The sequence below is a fragment of the Entelurus aequoreus genome, linkage group LG03 (genome assembly GCF_033978785.1).
Source record: "Entelurus aequoreus isolate RoL-2023_Sb linkage group LG03, RoL_Eaeq_v1.1, whole genome shotgun sequence".
In the NCBI taxonomy this organism is placed as follows: domain Eukaryota; kingdom Metazoa; phylum Chordata; class Actinopteri; order Syngnathiformes; family Syngnathidae; genus Entelurus; species Entelurus aequoreus.
In genome coordinates, this window is record NC_084733.1 from 87,753,681 (window position 1) to 87,773,542 (window position 19,862).

The 19,862-nt window shown below is 39.9% G+C and overlaps 3 protein-coding genes across 5 annotated transcripts in view; 1 reads left to right on the forward strand and 2 right to left on the reverse strand.

The window, feature by feature from the left end:
* The window catches only part of LOC133647038 (uncharacterized), a 113,609-nt gene that overhangs the window by 6,438 nt on the left and 87,309 nt on the right, over positions 1 to 19,862 (forward strand). For all 3 annotated transcript variants that reach the window (XR_009825417.1, XM_062043090.1, XM_062043091.1), the window contains exon 2: positions 9,946 to 10,106. Coding sequence is in view for 2 of the 3 variants with exons in the window: in XM_062043090.1 (XP_061899074.1) it covers positions 9,946 to 10,106 (161 nt within the window). In the remaining variant the exon portion in view is untranslated. The remainder of the gene's footprint in view (positions 1 to 9,945; positions 10,107 to 19,862) is intronic.
* LOC133647033 (zona pellucida sperm-binding protein 4-like) lies at positions 1,045 to 5,015 on the reverse strand. Its single transcript, XM_062043084.1, has 8 exons — positions 4,449 to 5,015; positions 4,184 to 4,368; positions 4,012 to 4,109; positions 3,795 to 3,952; positions 3,524 to 3,716; positions 3,298 to 3,445; positions 1,391 to 1,466; positions 1,045 to 1,308 (listed from the first exon to the last, which is right to left on the reverse strand). Exons 1-8 carry the CDS (start codon positions 4,966 to 4,968, stop codon positions 1,217 to 1,219), a joined length of 1,470 nt encoding a protein of 489 aa, XP_061899068.1. The 5' UTR covers positions 4,969 to 5,015; the 3' UTR covers positions 1,045 to 1,216.
* Positions 16,377 to 19,660, reverse strand: LOC133645841 (AT-rich interactive domain-containing protein 1A-like). Its single transcript, XM_062040745.1, has 8 exons — positions 17,991 to 19,660; positions 17,704 to 17,888; positions 17,533 to 17,630; positions 17,301 to 17,458; positions 17,043 to 17,235; positions 16,779 to 16,926; positions 16,638 to 16,713; positions 16,377 to 16,556 (listed from the first exon to the last, which is right to left on the reverse strand). Exons 1-8 carry the CDS (start codon positions 19,633 to 19,635, stop codon positions 16,471 to 16,473), a joined length of 2,589 nt encoding a protein of 862 aa, XP_061896729.1. The 5' UTR covers positions 19,636 to 19,660; the 3' UTR covers positions 16,377 to 16,470.

A 19,862-nucleotide genomic window follows, 5' to 3' on the forward strand; every position in this document is an offset into this window, starting at 1 on the left:
AGGCTAATATAGCTAGTATAGACACTTACGTCATGTGTTGCCTTCATTATAACACTAACATAAGACTTTTAAAGTAATTTTCATAGTAGGCTAATATAGTTAATATAAACACTTACGTTATGTGTTGCCTTCATTATAACACTTATATAAGACTTTTAAATTCATTTTGATAGTAGGCTAATATAGCTAATATAGACACTTAGGTCATGTGTTGTCTTCATAATAACACTTATATAAGACTTTTAAAGTCATTTTGATTAGGGTTGTCCGATAATATCGGCAGTCCGATATTATCGGCCGATAAATGCTTTAAAATGTAATATCGGAAATTATCTGTATCAGTTTTTATTATCGGTATCGTTTTTTTTTTTGTTTTTTTTTTAAATTAAATCCACATAAAAAACACAAGATACACTTACAATTAGTGCACCAACCCAAAAAACCTCCCTCCCCCATTTACACTCATTCACACAAAAGGGTTGTTTCTTTCTGTTATTAATATTCTGGTTCCTACATTATATATCAATATATATCAATACAGTCTGCAAGGGATACAGTCCGTAAGCACACATGATTGTGCGTGCTGCTGGTCCACTAATAGTACTAACCTTTAACACTTAATTTGACTCATTTTCATTCATTACTAGTTTCTACGTAACTGTTTTTATATTGTTTTACTTTCTTTTTTATTCAACAAAATGTATTTTATTTAATTATTTTTTTTAAAAAGAGACCTTATCTTCACCATACCTGGTTGTCCAAATTAGGCATAATAATGTGTTAATTCCACGACTGTATATATCGGTATCGGTAATTAAGAGTTGGACAATATCGGATATCGGCAAAAAAGCCATTATCGGACATCCCTAATTTTGATAGTAGGCTAATATAGCTAACATAGACACTTACATCCGCTGGCTTACGTGAGTTTGGTAGCCGGTTTTATTATCTCAATAGTGAGATGATAACCAGACAATGGACTCCGTTACGATATCATTTGCAGTGGGCAGTTCTAGAAAAAAAAGCCACCAGTGAGTATTTACAGCACATAAAAAGCTCTTTAATACAAGTTTGACTTTGAGGAACTCATTTTATTATCACTGCAGTGCACGTTTTGCTGCCTCAGTCTGCCAATAGATGAACACTTGAGGCCAGGACACAAATAACAAATCATGATGCCGTTTCAATCCTTCATGAAATGTCGCGACTGCCGCCTTCAGTCTTGGCGGTTCACCATGACCACGGGTCCCACGGTGACCACGGGCCTCGACTCCACCGTCTTCTGGCCGTCGTCCTCCGCCTGTCTCTCTGCAAACACAAAGAGTCGGGGGTTTTTTTTTTTTACGCCGCGGCGTTGGACACGGTTTTCAAGATCAAATGCGTCTCTTACTGGTCCTGAAGCACGACGGCTCACAGGAGTAGCCGGCTGAAGCGTCACAGATGGATGTGCTGCAGTGGATGTACACCTGAGCCAGAAGGATTGGGATCAATCTTTTTTTCATATCTATCGTTTCAGACACCTCAGTCAGGTCTAGACAGTATTTGTGTTGGTTTATGGTCGGTTGAGTTCAAAACCAAGGAGTTTTAAGTTGAAGTTGTGTTACCAGTGGCCGTTCCCCACCTAGGCTTCAATGGTTACCTTGGAGCGGGGTACTAGTTGTTCTCGCGATATTTTAGTAGCCAGTTGATCAGCCGGGGGGGAACTTTTGATACATTTACGGCTGCTAAGTGGGTGACATTGTTATCACCAGGAAAGATGAGGTCACCTACCTAGGTTCCATTCTAGAGGCTAATCTTTCCTGTGATAAAATGGCAACCAAGGTAATCAGAAAGGTCAACCAACGAACGAGATTTCTGTACAGAACCTCCTCTCTGGTTTTTGATTGATTGATTGATTGATTGAGGACAATTCCGTACAATTCCGTACAATTGACCACTAAATGGTAACACCCGAATACGTTTTTCAACTTGTTTAAGTCGGGGTCCACTTAAATTGATTCATGATACAGATATATACTATCGTCATAATACAGTCATCACACAAGTTAATCATCAGAGTATATACATTGAATTGTTTACATTATTTACAATCCGGGGTGTGGGATGAGGAGGGTTTGGTTGATATCAGCACTTCAGTCGTCAACAATTGTATCATCAGAGAAATGGATATTGAAACAGTGTCGGTCTGACTTGGTAGGATATGTACAGCAAGTAGTGGACATAGAGAGAGAGAGAGAGATCAGATTGATTATTAACAATCCCGGGAGGGTGTTAGTTTAGTGTTGAAGTTGCCTGGAGTTGTACTTTTATTGCGGTTTTGAAGGAGGATAGAGATGCCCTTTCTTTTACACCTGTTGGGAGTGCATTCCACATTGATGTGGCATAGAAAGAGAATGAGTTCAAACCTTTGTTAGATCGGAATCTGGGTTTAGCGTGGTCAGTGGAGCTCCCCCTAGTGTTGTGGTTATGGCGGTCATTTACGGTAAGGAAGTAGTTTGACAACAAAAGCATCTTGAAGATTCTAGCTTGGAACTCTCGTTCAACCCTTTTTCGATTACGCATGCACCTCCAAAACCCTCAAATCTAGACTCCAAACATCCCAGAACAAGCTAGTCGGGTTACTTCTAGACCTCCACCCCAGATCACACCTCACTCCGACCCACTTCTCCAAAGTGGGCTGGCTCAGGGTGGAGGACAGAGTAAAACAACTTGCACTGAGCCTAGTCTATAAAATCCACTACACCTCCCTGATACCGAAGTACATGTCAAACTACTTCCATAACGTAAATGACCGCCATAACCACAACACTGGGGGGAGCTCCACAAACCACGTTAAACCCAGATCCCGATCTAACAAAGGTCTTAACTCATTCTCCTTCTATGCCACATCAATATGGAATGCACTCCCAACAGGTGTAAAAGAAAGGGCATCTCTATCCTCCTTCAAAACCGCACTAAAAGAACACCTCCAGGCAACTTCAACCCTTGACTAACACCCTCCCCGGATTGTAAATAATCAAATGTATTTCTAATGTATATACTTGTTCTTATGCTTTCTGAACTCACTACCAAGTCAGACCTACACTGTTTCAATGTCCATTTCTCTGATGATGCAATTGTTGATGACTGAAGTTCTGATATCAACCAAACCCTCCTCATCCCACCCCCCGGATTGTAAATAATGTAAATAATTCAATGTATATACTCTGATGATTAACTTCTGTGATGACTGTATTATGCTGATAGTATATATTTGTACCACAGAAAATAGAAATACTTCACCACTGAATGTGTTACCTGTTGGTTCTGCGGTTCCAGTGAGCTGGTGTCCACAAAGGTGAACATTTTGAAAATGAAGCGCCTGTAGTGGGTCGGGAATTCCAGACCAGAGTTTGGACCGACTGGCACCAGAGAAGTCAAGTAACGATCGTCCCTGTTCGGACACCTGAAGGAGAAACAATGTCCGTTAACAATGAGTCAACCCGATGAGCGTTTTGATGCTAAGCGTCCGTTTTTATGTTACCCGTCGATCAGAATGTCCCACTGGGGCAAACTGTGAGGGTTTGCGCTGGTGGTGGTCCAACAGCGACCGAGGGACAGGACAAGTTTGGGATCTGTTCTTTCCATGAGTTGAACCTCCACGTACACAGGATCCCTCAAGACTTTGGTTACAGGATAGTCTCCTTCCATATAGTAAGAACTATAGGCCACATCCTCTGAGGGTAGATTAAACATAGTCTCAGACAAAGCGGCTTGCCAGGAGTGTGTGTGTGTTGGGGAGGGGGGTCACACACCTTCAACACAGCCCTTTGCAAAGCATTGTCCATTGGCCAACCTAAGAGCCACATGGATGGGACCCCAAACAGATACCGAGACAGGGTGACTTATTGGTTGAACCTCTACGATGAAAGTCTCAACAGACGTGCCGGTGTATCGACACTGGAAGAGCAAACTGAAAGCAGAAAGTAGAATTAGGTGGACTGTAAGAGAGCAGTCGGTCAAATCCCTTACTCGTAGCTGCTGTCCCTGGTTATAGCGCCCAGAGGCCCCACTCCTACTTCGTACGAGGAGGTCATCCTGTTCTCATAGACGATGATACCGGGCTCCTCCTGCAGAGTCGCGACAAAGTGAACACCCACACGCAGTCCTTGTGTTGTTGCGAGCTTCAGAAAGAAAGTCTCACCGTAATGATGCTGCCACAGGCGGTCACGGGAAACTGGTAGATGGCAAAGGCGGAGTTGGAGTCCACGTGTGTGCAGCCTTGACCATCTCCCAACAGAGAAATGGTATCCAGGTCAATGTTGGGCAGAGTACATTCTCTGGACACGACCACGATGAACTGGCCATCCTTGGTACACTGGACGGTCACTGGAAGAAGACGGGGAAAAGAAGTCAACACACTGTCCTCAGTCAGGGGACAAAGACATCAGCTGGATGGAGAAACTCACCCGTGTTCCCAAAGTAGCAGTGGCCTCCATCGTAGCAGCAATTAATGGCCTCACAATCACTCCCACTGATATCACGGCCTCCACACGGGACTCGCGCGTTTAGATGGACATCGCAGCTCCGTGGGTGGGGTTGCGGATGGTGGGGGGTTTTTCTGTCGTACACCTTCTGGTTTTGGCCGGATTGATCATAACGCATGGGGTCGGAATAAGGTTTCAAGCCTCCGGGTTTCAAGCCTCCGTGTTCCAATTTTTCAACGACAGGCACGACAACGGGTTTGAGGAGTTCGACAGGTTTGAGAACTCCGACGACGGGTTTGACAACTTCGACAGGTTTGAGAACTCCGACGACGGGTTTGACTACTTCGACGGGTTTGACGACGACCGGTTTGACAACTCCAACGTCATCGTATCTTGGCCATTGACTGTAACTCTGCTGGGAATATCCTTGCCCTTGGTAATAACCATAACCCCCTCCATGTCCTTGTCCATGTCCATATCCTGGCGGATATCCTTGACCCATTCCTTGACCTCCTCCTTGACCCCCTCCTCCACCCCCTCCTTGACCCCCTCCTTGACCTCCTCCTTGACCCCCTCCTTGACCCCCTCCTCCACCTTGACCCCCTCCTCCTCCTTGACCCCCTCCTCCACCTTGACCCCCTCCTCCACCTTGACCCCCTCCTCCACCTCCACCTCCTCCTTGACCCCCTCCTTGACCTTGACCGTGACTTGGGTAACCTTTAGCACCCGTATAAAGCGGCGGTTTTCCTACCCAAACCTGAGCTTCGGTCCTGAAGAGGAATCCCAGCAGCACAAGTGCCACGAAAGAAGTCACACCCCAGAGCTTTGCCATGATGTCACACCGGTTAGACCTGGACTGTCCCCAAGTGCACCACGTTTGCGTGCGGCCACATTTATATGCGACACGGAGGACTCGGCAACCCCACCCTCTCGTACGGAATCAACCGCCAATGAATGGAGACTTCCTTCCTCCCAGCGGCCACTCACAACCTTCTTCTTGCAAAGCGTTCGCGGGCTCGCCGAGGTCGGGAGGATGGCGCCGAGCCAGTGTGACACAGGACGTTGTGGCCTTTTCAGAGGTCTTTGTGAACCGCGTTGGTCACCGGCTGTTTGTTTGGTGTGTTCATAGAGATATCGATCTGGAGCAAGGTCGTTTTTAAACGCGCTGGAGTGGAGCAATGTGTCCCCAGAAGCTCCAAACATCCTTCTCAGGGGTGTCCTAACTTTTTTCACTGGACAATGAAAGCATGCGAGGGCCATTGTGAAAACCAATACAATATATATTGTAACCCATAGGGCAGGGGTGTCCAAACTTTTTCCACTGAGGGCCGCACACTGAAAAATCAAAGCAAGCAGGGGCCATTTTGATATTTTTTGTTTTAAAAACCAATACAATATATGTATAAAAAAGATACATTTAGGCCTCCACTCAGACTTGATCCCGGGGACCCCAAAAGGTTTTGGTCCAAAAAAATATTACAAATGTGTCATTATTTAGTATTATTATTATTATTATTATTATTATTATTCAAGCTTTAAATCTGTAGATCAACATTAGGTCTATCTGTCAATATAACGCTTTTAAAGATTTAAGTTGTATGCCATTTTTGTCAAGGAAAACTGTTTTTTTATGGAAAAAAACACAAAATGTGCAATATTTTCCCCCAATAAAATTTTAAAGTGGGATATTTGAGATTATATAATAATTGGAGTCTTAAAAAGGTCAATAACTCATAAAAACATTGATTTTAATTTAGGGATGTCCGATAATGGCTTTTTGCCGATATCCGATATTCCGATATTGTCCAACTCTTAAATTACCGATACCGATATCAACCGATACCGATATCAACCGATATATGCAGTCGTGGAATTAACACATTGTTATGCCTAATTTGGACAACCATGTATGGTGAAGATAAGGTACTTTTTAAAAAATAATAATAAAATAAGATAACTAAATTAAAAACATTTTCTTGAATAAAAAAGAAAGTAAAACAATATAAAAACAGTTACATAGAAACTAGTAATGAATGAAAATGAGTAAAATTAACTGTTAAAGGTTAACAGTTAGTGGACCAGCAGCACGCACAATCATGTGTGCTTACGGACTGTATCCCTTGCAGACTGTATTGATATATATTGATTTTTTGGGTTGGTGCACTAATTGTAAGTGTATCTTGTGTTTTTTATGTTGATTTAATAAAAATTAAAAAAATTAAATGAAAAAACGATACGATAATAAAAAAAACGATACCAATAATTTCCGATATTACATTTTAAAGCATTTATCGGCCGATAATATCGGCAGGCTGATATTATCGGACATCTCTAATTCTTCTCTTGTTTGATACTTTACATTAGTTTTGGATGATACCACACATTTAGGTATCGATCCGATACCAAGTAGTTACAGGATCATACATTGGTCATAGGGATGTCCGATAATGGCTTTTTGCCGATATCCGATATGCCGATATTGTCCAACTCTTTAATTACAGATACCGATATCAACCGATACCGATATCAACCGATATATACAGTCGTGGAATTAACACATTATTATGCCTAATTTGGACAACCATGTATGGTGAAGATAAGGTACTTTTTAAAAAAATGAATCAAATAAAATAAGATAAATAAATTAAAAACATTTTCTTGAATAAAAAAGAAAGTACAACAATATAAAAATAGTTACATAGAAACTAGTAATTAATGAAAATGAGTCAAAATAACTGTTAAAGGTTAGTACTATTAGTGGACCAGCAGCACGCACAATCATGTGTGCTTACGGACTGTATCCCTTGCAGACTGTATTGATATATATTGATGTATAATGTAGGAACCAGAATATTGATAACAGAAAGAAACGGGGGAGGGAGGTTTTTTGGGTTGGTGCACTAATTGTAAGTGTATCTTTGAATTAATAAAAATAAAAAAAATAAAAAAAATTAAATAAAAAACCGATACCATAATAAAAAAAACGATACCAATAATTTCCGATATTACATTTTAAAGCATTTATCGGCCGATACCTGCCGATATTATCGGACATCTCTAATTCTTCTCTTGTTTGATACTTTACATTAGTTTTGGATGATACCACACATTTAGGTATCGATCCGATACCAAGTAGTTACAGGATCATACATTGGTCATATTCAAAGTCCTCATGTGTCCAGGGACATATCTCCTGACTTTATAAACATAATATACATTTAAAAAAAACGAAAGAAGATTTTGTGATGCTAAAAAATATCGATGTAATCATAGTAGTATCAACTAGATACGCTCCTGTACTTGGTATCATTACAGTGGATGTTAGGTGTAGATCCACCCATGGCGTTTGTTTACATTTTGACGCCAGTGAGCTACGGTGTGTAGTGAAGCATGTTTAGCTATTCCTCGTCCTCCAGTGATAATGATACTTGTAAGAAACTTACTTTATTTGTCGCCATGGAGGCCAGGATTAGTGATTTAGAAGTAGCCATGTCTTATAGCACCTCTTCCTGAGGGCGTTTCAGTGTTATAACTTCACCTTTATCTTTACTTTTTACGCCAAAACGCGTCCGTTCTCCCTTTTTTGTCTACACACTGTGTCTGCTTGTAAGTACTCTGTGTGCGCGCCCTGCCGAACATGCTCCTCTGCGCGTAAAACCAGCAATGACACGACGTGACGACGACGGAGGGGCGGTGGACCGGTACTTTTTAGAGGCGGTGTAGTACCGAATATGATTCATTAGTATGGCGGTACTATGCTAACACCGTACAACCCTTCAATCTGACAGAAAAAAGTATGGCCCAAAACTAATGTCAAGTGTTTAAATAACAGAAGAATAAGTGCTGAGTGCTATTTACCAGAAGTGCAGATGGAAACATGTTACAACAGAAATGAACAAGTTAATAACAATAAATACACAAATTAATAGAAAATATTTTTTTACCACTGTGTTACATGGCCTTTCCTTTTAACAACACTCAGTAAAGGTTTGGGAACTGAGGAGACACATTTTTGAAGTGGAATTCTCTCCCATTCTTGCTTGATGTACAGCTTAAGTTGTTCAACAGTCTCCCTTCTCATATTTTCCATCCATCCATCCATCTTCTTCCGCTTATCCGAGGTCGGGTCGCGGGGGCAGCAGCCTAAGCAGTGAAACCCAGACTTCCCTCTCCCCAGCCACTTCGTCCAGCTCTTCCCGGGGGATCCCGAGGCGTTCCCAGGCCAGCCGGGAGACATAGTCTTCCCAACGTGTCCTGGGTCTTCCCCGTGGCCTCCTACCGGTCGGACGTGCCCTAAACACCTCCCTAGGGAGGCATTTCTCATATTTTAGCCTTCATAATGCACCAATGGGAGACAGGTCTGGACTACAGGCAGGCCAGTCTAGTACCCGCACTCTTTTACTATGAAGCCACGCTGTTGTAACACGTGGCTTGGCATTGTCTTGCTGAAATAAGCAGGGGCGTCCATGATAACGTTGCTTGGATGGCAACATATGTTGCTCCAAAAGCTGTATGTACCTTTCAGCATTAATGGCACCTTCACAGATGTGTAAGTTACCCATGTCTTGGGCACTAATACACCCCCATACCATCACACATGCTGGCTTTTACACTTGGTGCCTAGAACAGTCCGGATTGTTCTTTTCCTCTTTGGTCCACAGTTTCCAAAAATAATTTGAAATGTGGACTTGTCAGACCACAGAACACTTTTCCACTCTGCATAAGTCCATCTTAGATGAGCTCAGACTCAGTGAAACCAGTGGCGTGTCTGGGTGTTGTTGATAAATGGCTTTGGCTTTGCATAGTAGAGTTTCAACTTGCACTTACAGATGTGGCGACCAACTGTAGTTACTGACGGTGGTTTTCTGAAGTGTTCCTGAGCCCATGTGGTGATATCCTTTACACACTGATGTCGCTTTTTGATGCAGGGATCGAAGGTCCGTAATATCATGGCTTACGTGCAGTGATTTCTCCAGATTTTCTGAACATTTGATGATATAACAGACCGTAGATGGTGAAATCCCTAAATTCCTTGCAAATAGCTGGTTGAGAAATGTTGTCCTTAAACAATTTGCTCAGGCATTTGTCGACAAAGTGGTGACCCTCGCCCCGTCCTTGTTTGTGAACGACTGCTTTTATACCCAATCATGGCACCCACCCGTTCCCAATTAGCCCGTTCACCTGTGGGATGTTCCAAATAAGTGTTTGATGAGCATTCCCTCAACTTTCTCAGTCTTTTTTGCCACTTGTGCCAGCTTTTTTATGAAACATGTCGCAGGCATCAAATTCCAAATGAGCTAATATTTGCAAAAAATAACTACATTTTCTTTAAATATCTTGTCTTTGCAGTCTATTCAATTGAATATAAGTTTTTGCAAATCATTGTATTCTGTTTTCATTTACCATTTACACAACGTGACAACTTCACCGCTTTTGGGTTTTGTATATTCATATAGCGCTTTTCTCTACTTTTACACAGCGAAAGCCATGGTCTACGTTTAAAGCAGTGTGGCTGGCACTGGGGGCCAGGTGGGTCAAATGTCTTGCCCAAGGACACAACGGCAGTGACTAGGATGGGAGAAGCGGGAATCGAACCCGGAACCCTCAAGCTCCACCAACCGAGCCCTGAAGAAAAAAAAGGTCAGAAATGGATATACCTGTTTTTGATATCAAGTATTGCATTTTTGCAAGGTACTACGGGTTATTTCAAGATAAGCACTTTTTTTTTTTGTTTCTTTGTAATTGAAATGAATAATCCAGCATTTATCAGGCAGCTCGACAGCCAAAGGTTTGTCCTGTCTGAGAGATGTGACCATGGACGCTGACCAGCCGGTCATGGCGACCTGTGGACACAAGCCAGCTGATAGGCTGAGCGCTTGTAAAGAAGTCACTGTAACATTATATGAACACGTCAATGAAGTATATTGTAAGTGATGACATCATATAGTAGAAACATGTGGTGTTTCATGTCTGTGTGGGACCAGACACATGTGAGTGGGAGAAGACACTATAATACACATTTTTGTCATTTGACAGTTCAAGTGTCAGCATTTATATATATATATATTAGGGATGTCCGATAATGGCTTTTTTGCCGATATTCCGATATTGTCCAACTCTTAATTACCGATACCGATATATACAGTCGTGGAAATAACACATTATTGTGCCTAATTTGGACAACCAGGTATGGTGAAGATAAGGTACTTTTTAAAAAAATGAATCAAATAAAATAAGATAAATAAATTCAAAACATTTTCTTGAATCAAAAAAAGAAGTAAAACAATATAAAAACAGTTACATAGAAACTAGTAATTAATGAAAATGAGTAAAATTAAGTGTTAAAGGTTAGTATTATTAGTGGAGCAGCAGCACGCACAATCATGTGTGCTTACGGACTGTATCCCTTGCAGACTGTATTGATATATAAAGTAGGAACCAGAATATTAATAACAGAAAGAAACAACCCTTTTGTGTGAATGAGTGTAAATGGGGGAGGGAGGTTTTTTGGGTTGGTGCACTAATTTTAAGTGTATCTTGTGTTTTTTATGTTGATTTAATAAAAACAAAAAAAAACAACAAAAAAAAAAACGATACCGATAATAAAAAACCGATACCGACAATTTCCGATATTACTTTTTAAAGCATTTATCGGCCAATAATATCGGCACGCCGATATTATCGGACATCTCTAATCTCTAATATATATATATATATATATATATATATATATATATATATATATATATATATATATATATATATATATATATATATATATATATATATATATATATATATATATATAGTATATATATATATATATATATATATAGTATATATATATATATACACATACAATATATATATATATATTGTATCTCTAATATATATATATATATATATATATATATATATATATATATATATATGTATATATATATATATATATATATATATATATATATATATATATATATAGCTATATATATATATATATATATATATATATATATATATAGTATATATATATATATATATATATAGTATATATATATATATATACACATACAATATATATATATATATTGTATGTGTATATATATATATATATATATATATATATACTATATATATATATATATATATATATATATATATATATTAGAGATTAGAGGTGTCCGATAATATCGGCGTATATATATATATATATATATATATATATATATATATATATATATATATATATATATATATATATATATATATATATATATATATATATATATATATATATATATATATATATATATATATATATATATACACACACATACAATATATATATATATATACAATATATACATATATATTAGAGATAAATGCTTTAAAAAGTAATATCGGAAATTATCGGTATCGTTTTTTATTTTTTATTTTTTAATTTTTTTTATTAAATCCACATAAAAAACACAAGATACACTTACAATTAGTGCACCAACCCAAAAAACCTCCCTCCCCCATTTACACTCATTCACACAAAAGGGTTGTTTCTTTCTGTTATTAATATTTTGGTTCCTACATTATATATCAATATATATCAATACAGTCTGCAAGGGATACAGTCCGTAAGCACACATGATTGTGCGTGCTGCTGCTCCACTAATAGTACTAACCTTTAACACTTAATTTTACTCATTTTTATTAATTACTAGTTTCTATGTAACTGCTTTTATGTTGTTTTACTTTCTTTTTTATTCAAGAAAATGTTTTGAATTTATTTATCTTATCTTATTTTATTATTATTTTTAAAAAGTACCTTATCTTCACCATACATGGTTGTCCAAATTAGGCATAATAATGTGTTAATTCCACGACTGTATATATCGGTATCGGTAATTAAGAGTTGAACAATATCGGAATATCGGATATCGGTAAAAAAAGCCATTATTGGACATCCCTAGTATTATGGAATTTCGGGAAAACCGGGAATTTTTCCAATTAAAAAAACATCCACGTTTTTTGTCCTAATCAAGCGGAATGTTTTGACGGTAGAACGGTTTAAGTGGGTTGAAAAATGTGGAAGGAGAAGTCGACAGAAAAAAGGGTGGAAATAGGGCTTTGGAAAACCAGATTCCGGAATTTTTTTTAACTTGGAAAAAGGGTACCTTATTTTGCGGACTATAAGTCGCAGTTTTTTTTCATAGTTTGGCCGAGGGTGCGACTTATACTCGGGAGCGACTTATGTGTGAAATTATTAACACATTAGCGTAAAATATCAAATAATATTATTTATCTCATTCACGTAAGAGACTAGACCAGGGATGTCCAAAGTGCGGCCTGGGGGCCATTTGCGGCCCGCAGGTCATTTTTTAACGGCCCCACGACCCATTTTAAAATACGATTAAAAAAATTTAAAACATAAAAAGTGGTATAAAAGAGCAAACAGGTGAAATGTAACAAGAAAATGTTGCAATGTTTACTCTAATAACACAAAGCTGCCATGAAGGCTGTTTCTTTCTTTAAAAAATAATAATGAATCAAAATCAATGTTATTATGAATTATTGACCTATTCGAGGCTCCAATTACGTCACATTAAATATTCCACTTTGAGATATTTTTTGGGGAAAATGTTGCATATTTTGTGTTTGCCATATAAAAAAATGTAGCTGTTTTTTTTTTTTTTTTTAAAGAAGGGCCTAAAACGAACAAACAAAAAACATAAACAACAATACAACTTATAATTGACGGACAGATCTGAAGTTGATCTCGAGATTATTGTGTTAAAAGTAAACAGTAAAAAAAATATATATATATTTTTTAACACTTTAATGAGTAGGATCCCCAATAATTTGTGTGTGATTTGTTTTTAAGTGTCATTGCTCAAAAAACAATAATGAATTAAAATCAATGTTGTTATGAGTTATTGACCTTTTTAAGGCTCCAATTATTATATAATCTCAAATATTCCACTTAAAAATTTTATTGGGTGAAAATATTGCATATTTTGTGTTTTTTCCATTAAAAAACTGGGTTTTCTTAGACAAAAAGAGCATACAACTTAAATCTTTAAAAATGTTATATTGACAGATAGACCTAATGTTGATCTAGAGATTTAAAACTTGAATAATAATAAAAATAATTAGGGATGTCCGATAATGGCTTTTTGCCGATATCCGATATTCCGATATTGTCCAACTCTTTAATTACCGATACCTATATCAACCGATACCGATATCAACCGATATATGCAGTCGTGGAATTAACACATTATTATGCCTAATTTGGACAACCAGGTATGGTGAAGATAAGGTACTTTTAAAAAAATTAGTAAAATAAGATAAATAAATTAAAACCATTTTCTTGAATAAAAAAGAAAGTACAACAATATAAAAACAGTTACATAGAAACTAGTAATGAATGAAAATGAGTAAAATTAAGTGTTAAAGGTTAGTACTATTAGTGGAGCAGCAGCACGCACAATCATGTGTGCTTACGGATTGTATCCCTTGCAGACTGTATTGATATATATTGATATATAATGTAGGAACCAGAACATTAATAACAGAAAGAAACAACCCTTTTGTGTGAATGAGTGTAAACGGGGGAGGGAGGTTTTTTGGGTTGGTGCACTAATTGTAAGTGTATCTTGTGTTTTTTATGTTGATTTAATAAAAAATAAAAAAAATTTTAAAAAAAAATAATAATAAAAAACGATACCGATAATAAAAAACCGATACCGATAATTTCCGATATTACATTTTAACGCATATATCGGCCGATAATATCGGCAGGCCGATATTATCGGACATCTCTAAAAATAATAATACTGAATAATGACACATTTCCAATATTTTTTTGACCAAAACCATTTGGGGTCTCCGGGATCAAGCCTGAGTGGAGGCCTAAATGTATATTTTTTATACATATATTGTATTGTTTTTTAAAATAAAAAAAATATCAAAATTTCCCCCGCTTGCTTTGATTTTTCAGTGTGCGGCCCTCAGTGGAAAAGGTTTGGACACCCCTGGACTAGACGTGTAAGATTTCATGGGATTTAGCGATTAGGAGTGACAGATTGTTTGGTAAACGTATAGCATGTTCTATATGTTATAGTTATTTGAATGACTCTTACCATAATATGTTACGTTAACATACCAGGCACGTTCTCAGTTGGTTATTTATGCCTCATATAACGTACACTTATTCAGCCTCTTGTTCACTATTCTTTATTTATTTTAAATTGCCATTTCAAATGTCTATTCTTGGTGTTGGGTTCTATCAAATACATTTCCCCCAAAAATGCGACTTATACTCCAGTGCGACTTATCAGGCCCGGCCCTAACCAATCTGGCGCCCTAGGCAAGATTTTAGGTGGCGCCCCCCCACATCGGCAGTGAAGTGTATATACTCACAAGAAACCGAATAGCTTTGTCTTTGACCTTTTTTTTTACTTAAAGAAAGCAAAATAACATTTAGAATTGTTAACAAGATAAAAAAACCTATGGATAAATAAATGAATACAAAAAATAAAAAATTAATATATGAAATACAATATTTTTTACATACATAAACACAAAATAAAACATGTCAACAAGTTGCATAAAATAAATTAAAAATACAATATAAATAAGGCACTGCACAAAACAAGATATCAAACCAGTATGACTTTAACAACTATATTACAAAAAAAGGGGATCCTACAGAGTTCTCTATTTGTGCTTTTTAATATTGCATTAACTAGAATGACTTACAAATTACTGTACACCAGGGAGTACTGTAATTACCTAACGTTACATTATTATTTTCCATAACAATTTAGCCCCCTCCATAATATTAACCCGACGTTAAAACAGAACTAGCTATTTATTGATTAGGAATTGCCGAATCATGTAACATTAGCTTAATTCTAAAGGTTACTATCACATTCTGTAACAGACAAATAATTTCATGTAGGCTAACGTTACCTACCTGCTACCTCTGTCTTTTTCTCGTTTCTCCTCCTCTTCTTTTCTCTTTTTTCTTCCCTGGGCACCTGACAGTTTTGGCCGTTTTGACATCTTGTGTTGATTTTTTGATGTGGTGACGTCCAAAAAGAGTCATGATACGGGAAGGGAGGGGGCGCACCGTGCCGGGGGAGGGGGGGCGTAATGTTGTAACAAATAATATTTCTATTAAATAGGCTTTACTTTGCATTTTAATTAACGTGGGATTGTTTTATGTATTTAGAAATAATAGTACCAACTTTTTTATTTTTTTCCTCCAACATTTGTGGCACTGGCGTGGCGCCCCCTGATGGACGGCGCCCTTAGCATTTGCCTATACGGCCTATGCCACGGGCCGGCCCTGCGACTTATACATGTTTTTTCCCTTCTTTATTACGCATTTTCGGCCGGTGCGACTTATACTCCGGAGCGACTTATACTCCGAAAAATACGGTAGTTTAAAATTTCCAGAATGGTGAAATGTGTTGAAGGTGGAATGGTTTGAATAGGTTTGAAATGGTGGAAGTTTGAAAATTGGCCGATTCATTTTGAGTGGGGAAAAATGTCCCGGAAAAACCTGGAATTCTGGGAAATGTGGAAGTTGGAACGGTTTGAATTGGGTGAGAAATGTGGAAGGTAGAGCGTGCCAATATCTGGAGAAGAAGAAGAAGTTGATGAAGTTTAATAAATAGAGGAATTTTGGTGTAGAAAAGCATATTATTGTGTGAATGGAATAATAATGCACACTTTCAAAGTAATGAAATGATTTATTTGGAATATTGTGTTGCAACACAGTTCAATTGTGTAACGTATGCTTCATACAAAGACATCACAAAGTCTAATATACATTTGTCTATATGTTACAAAGTGAGCCTCGTCCTCCTTTTGGCTCCGGTCTTCTTTGCAGACTTTCCAATGCTATACACAACATTTCCCTTCAGCACCACTACGAACATAATAGTCACGTTCCAAATGCTTTGATAAACCTTCCCCCCCCAATGGAAGCTTTTCTTTGTCCTCTTCATCGGACGCTCATGACCACAGGTCCCGAAGAGACCACAACCTTTGAGTCCTCGCTCGGCCGGGGAGTAGAACCCACGTCTCTCTCTGGTAAACAAACGTGGTTTAGACTCGGGAGAGTACGTTTTATTTTTCAGACATTCTGCAAATCTGAGGACGCTTCCTTACTTAACCTGAAGCACATGGGCTCGCAGGAGTAGCCAGCACCGGCGTTGCACACAGACGTGCTGCAGTGAATGTAGACCTGGACCGAGGAAACAGTGTTTAGACGGACATGTTTTTGGCCAACACTGTGGATCTGTGCATTACATGTTCCCTCTGTGGTACGAGAGAGCTGGGGTCCACGAAGGTAAACATTTGGAAAATAAAGCGCTTGTAGTGACTTAGAAACTCAAGACCAGAGTCCGAGCCGACTGGAACCAGGGAAGTCTTGTAGCGATCGTCCCTGTTCGGACACCTGGAGAGAGACAGGTGTGTTGGTAGGGTGAAGACAACATCCAGAACAACATTGCAATGCTAATCTAGAAGGTACAAAGTCATGTCAGCTTTGCTAGAAATAGAAGTTTTGGTTACCCGTCGATCAGAATGTCCCACTGGGGCACACTGTGAGGGTTTGCGCTGGTTGTGGCCCAACAGCGACCGAGGGAGAGGACGAGGTTGGGATCGGTTCTTCCGATGAGTCGAACCTCCGCATACACAGGATCCCTCAGGATTTTGGTCACAGGATAGTCCCCTTCCGTGTAGAAAGAGCTATAGACCACATGCTCTGAGGGCAGATTTATCACATACTCAAAACACGGTGGTTTGCCAGGAGTGTGTATGTGGGTGTACCTTCAACACAGCCCTTTGAGTGGCATTGTCCATTGGCCAACCTTAGCTCCACGTTCAATGGGCCCGGAGCAGCCACCGAGACAGGATGTGCTATTGCTTGAACTTCTACGATGAAAGTCTCAACAGATGTTCCGGTGTATCTACACTGGAACAGCAAACTGAAAGCAGAAAGTAGCATCAGTTGGATCGTTAGCAAGCAGTCAGTTAGCGCCACATAAGGAAAATCCCTTACTTATAGCTGGTGTCCCGGGTTATAGCGCCCAGAGGCCCCATGGCCACTTCATACATGGAGGTCATCCTGTTCTCGTACACGATGACACCCGAGTCCTCCTGCAAGGTGCGACAAAGTGAATACCCACATGCAGTGCTGGTGTCGTTGTGAGCTGTAATAACAAAGTCCAACCATAATGACGGTGCCGCATCTGGTCACAGGAAACTGATAGATGACAAAAGCGGAGTTGGAGTCCACGTGTGTGCAGCCTTGACCATCTTCTATCAGGGAAATGGTCTCCAGGTCAATAACGGGCACTGTACTTTCTTTAGCTACAACCACAATGAACTGGCCATCCTTGGTGCACTGGACGGTCACTAGAAGAACACAAACACAGTACTGCTCATTCCTGCAACTCCAGCTAGTGACCATACCACGGACAACATCTTTAGACTACGCGGTCTTAAAAAATGACTTACCAGATTTTCCAAAGTAGCACCGTTGGCCATCGTAGCAGCAGCTGATGGCTTCACACCCAGCTGCAGAGATGTCATGACTTCCACATGGGACTCTTTGGGTGCCGGCTACGTCACATACGTTGGGTTGGTGAGGGTGCGACGGCTGTTGCCCGGTTTTCTGTCCTGCATGTTGAGAGTTCTGGGCTGGCTGATCAGCAAAACCTCGAGGAACTGCGTAGCCCGTGCCCTTTGACTGAGATGGACCATTGTGTTGTTGAGGGGATGAAAGTGTCCTCTGTGATGGATAGTGTGGCTGACGGTATTGTGGAGGGAAAGAAGGATTCTGCTGTGGATACTGGACCATAGGTGGTGCGACAACTTGATTGTGCTGTGTTGGAGGATTATAGCCCACTTGTTGTAAATGGACTGGAGGCTTCTGCTGTCCTGGATAGTGTGGGACACCGGATGGTAAATGGACTGGAGGCTTCTGCTGTCCTGGATAGTGTGGGACACCGGATGGTAAATGGACTTGAGGCTTCTGTTGTCCTGGATAGTGTGGGACACCGGATGGTAAATGGACTTGAGGCTTCTGTTGTCCTGGATAGTGTGGGACACCGGATGGTAAATGGACTTGAGGCTTCTGCTGTCCTGGATAGTGTGGGACACCGGATGGTAAATGGACTTGAGGCTTCTGTTGTTCTGGATAGTGTGGTACCCCAGGTGGTAAATTGACTGGAGGCTTCTGTTGTCCTGGATGGTGTGGAACACCGGATGGTAAATGGACTGGAGGCTTCTGCTGTCCTGGATGGTGTGGGACCCCAGGTTGTAAATAGACTGTAGGCTTCTGCTGTCCTGGATAGTGTGGGACATTGGATGGTAAATGGACTGAAGGCTTCTGTTGTCCTGGATAGTGTGGGACACCGGATGGTAAATGAACTTGAGGCTTCTGTTGTCCTGGATATTGTGGGACATCGGATGGTAAATGGACTGGAGGCTTCTGTTGTCCTAGATATTGTGGGACATCGGATGGTAAATGGACTGGAGGCTTCTGTTGTCCTAGATATTGTGGGACATCGGATTGTAAATGGACTGGAGGCTTCTGTTGTCCTGGATGTTGTGGGACATCGGATGGTAAATAGACTGGAGGCTTCGGTTGTTCTGGATAGTGTGGGACACCAGATGGTGAATAGACTGGAGGCTTTGGCTGTCCTGGATGGTGTGGGAGCCCGGGTGGTAAATAGACTGGAGGCTTCAGCTCTACTGGAGGATGTGGGACGTCAGAATCATGGAAAGGATTCTGTTGTGATTGGCTATAAGATAAGACAGGGAGAGGATTCTCTCGTTGTGGTGAATGTGAGAGTGGGACATGTGATGCATCCTCATAGTTCATCCTCTGGAACTCTGGTGTCTGTTGACCCATCGGTGGTTGGTAGTTTTTCTGCTTTGGAGGATAATGAGATGTTGAAGGCATCGAGTGAGGGCTGCCTGACATATTACCACCTCCAGCAAAGTGCCATGGAAGTTGTTGATAGTTTGGACTTTGACTTTGTAGATGAGATTTTTGTCCAGAAGGGGAATTCGGTCGCCAAGCTTTTACCTTGGTCCCATAAAAGCAGCATAGCAGTGCTAGAGCCACTAACGAGGTGGCTCTCCAGCATTTGGCCATGGTTTAAGAAAGGTGTAATCCAGACAGTTCCCAAGTGCGCCCCAAGCTACATGCCAATTGCCTTATTTATATTTGAACAGCTGACCCTTCCCACCCAGCGTTCAAATCAAACACCACCCGAGGACTCCCTTCTCTCTGAAATCACTGCAAACTTCAGACTTTCTTTTGGCCACCTCACAAGGTTGGTCAGTTGGACTCCGGGGAAAACATGTTGGTGAACATCAGCC

Excerpts from the sequence above, each read along its gene's own strand:
- LOC133645841 (XM_062040745.1), bottom strand. The coding sequence starts at position 19,635 with ATGGCCAAATGCTGGAGAGCCACCTCGTTAGTGGCTCTAGCACTGCTA. Across the intron at positions 17,631-17,703 it reads GATGCGGCACCGTCATTATG|GAGGACTCGGGTGTCATCGT; the intron begins GTTGGACTTTGT and ends CGCACCTTGCAG. Across the intron at positions 16,557-16,637 it reads GCCCATGTGCTTCAGGTTAA|AGAGAGACGTGGGTTCTACT; the intron begins GTAAGGAAGCGT and ends TTTGTTTACCAG.
- LOC133647033 (XM_062043084.1), bottom strand. The coding sequence starts at position 4,968 with ATGGGTCAAGGATATCCGCCAGGATATGGACATGGACAAGGACATGGA. Across the intron at positions 4,369-4,448 it reads CTGCTACTTTGGGAACACGG|TGACCGTCCAGTGTACCAAG; the intron begins GTGAGTTTCTCC and ends GTCTTCTTCCAG. Across the intron at positions 3,446-3,523 it reads TGGGACATTCTGATCGACGG|GTGTCCGAACAGGGACGATC; the intron begins GTAACATAAAAA and ends TTTCTCCTTCAG.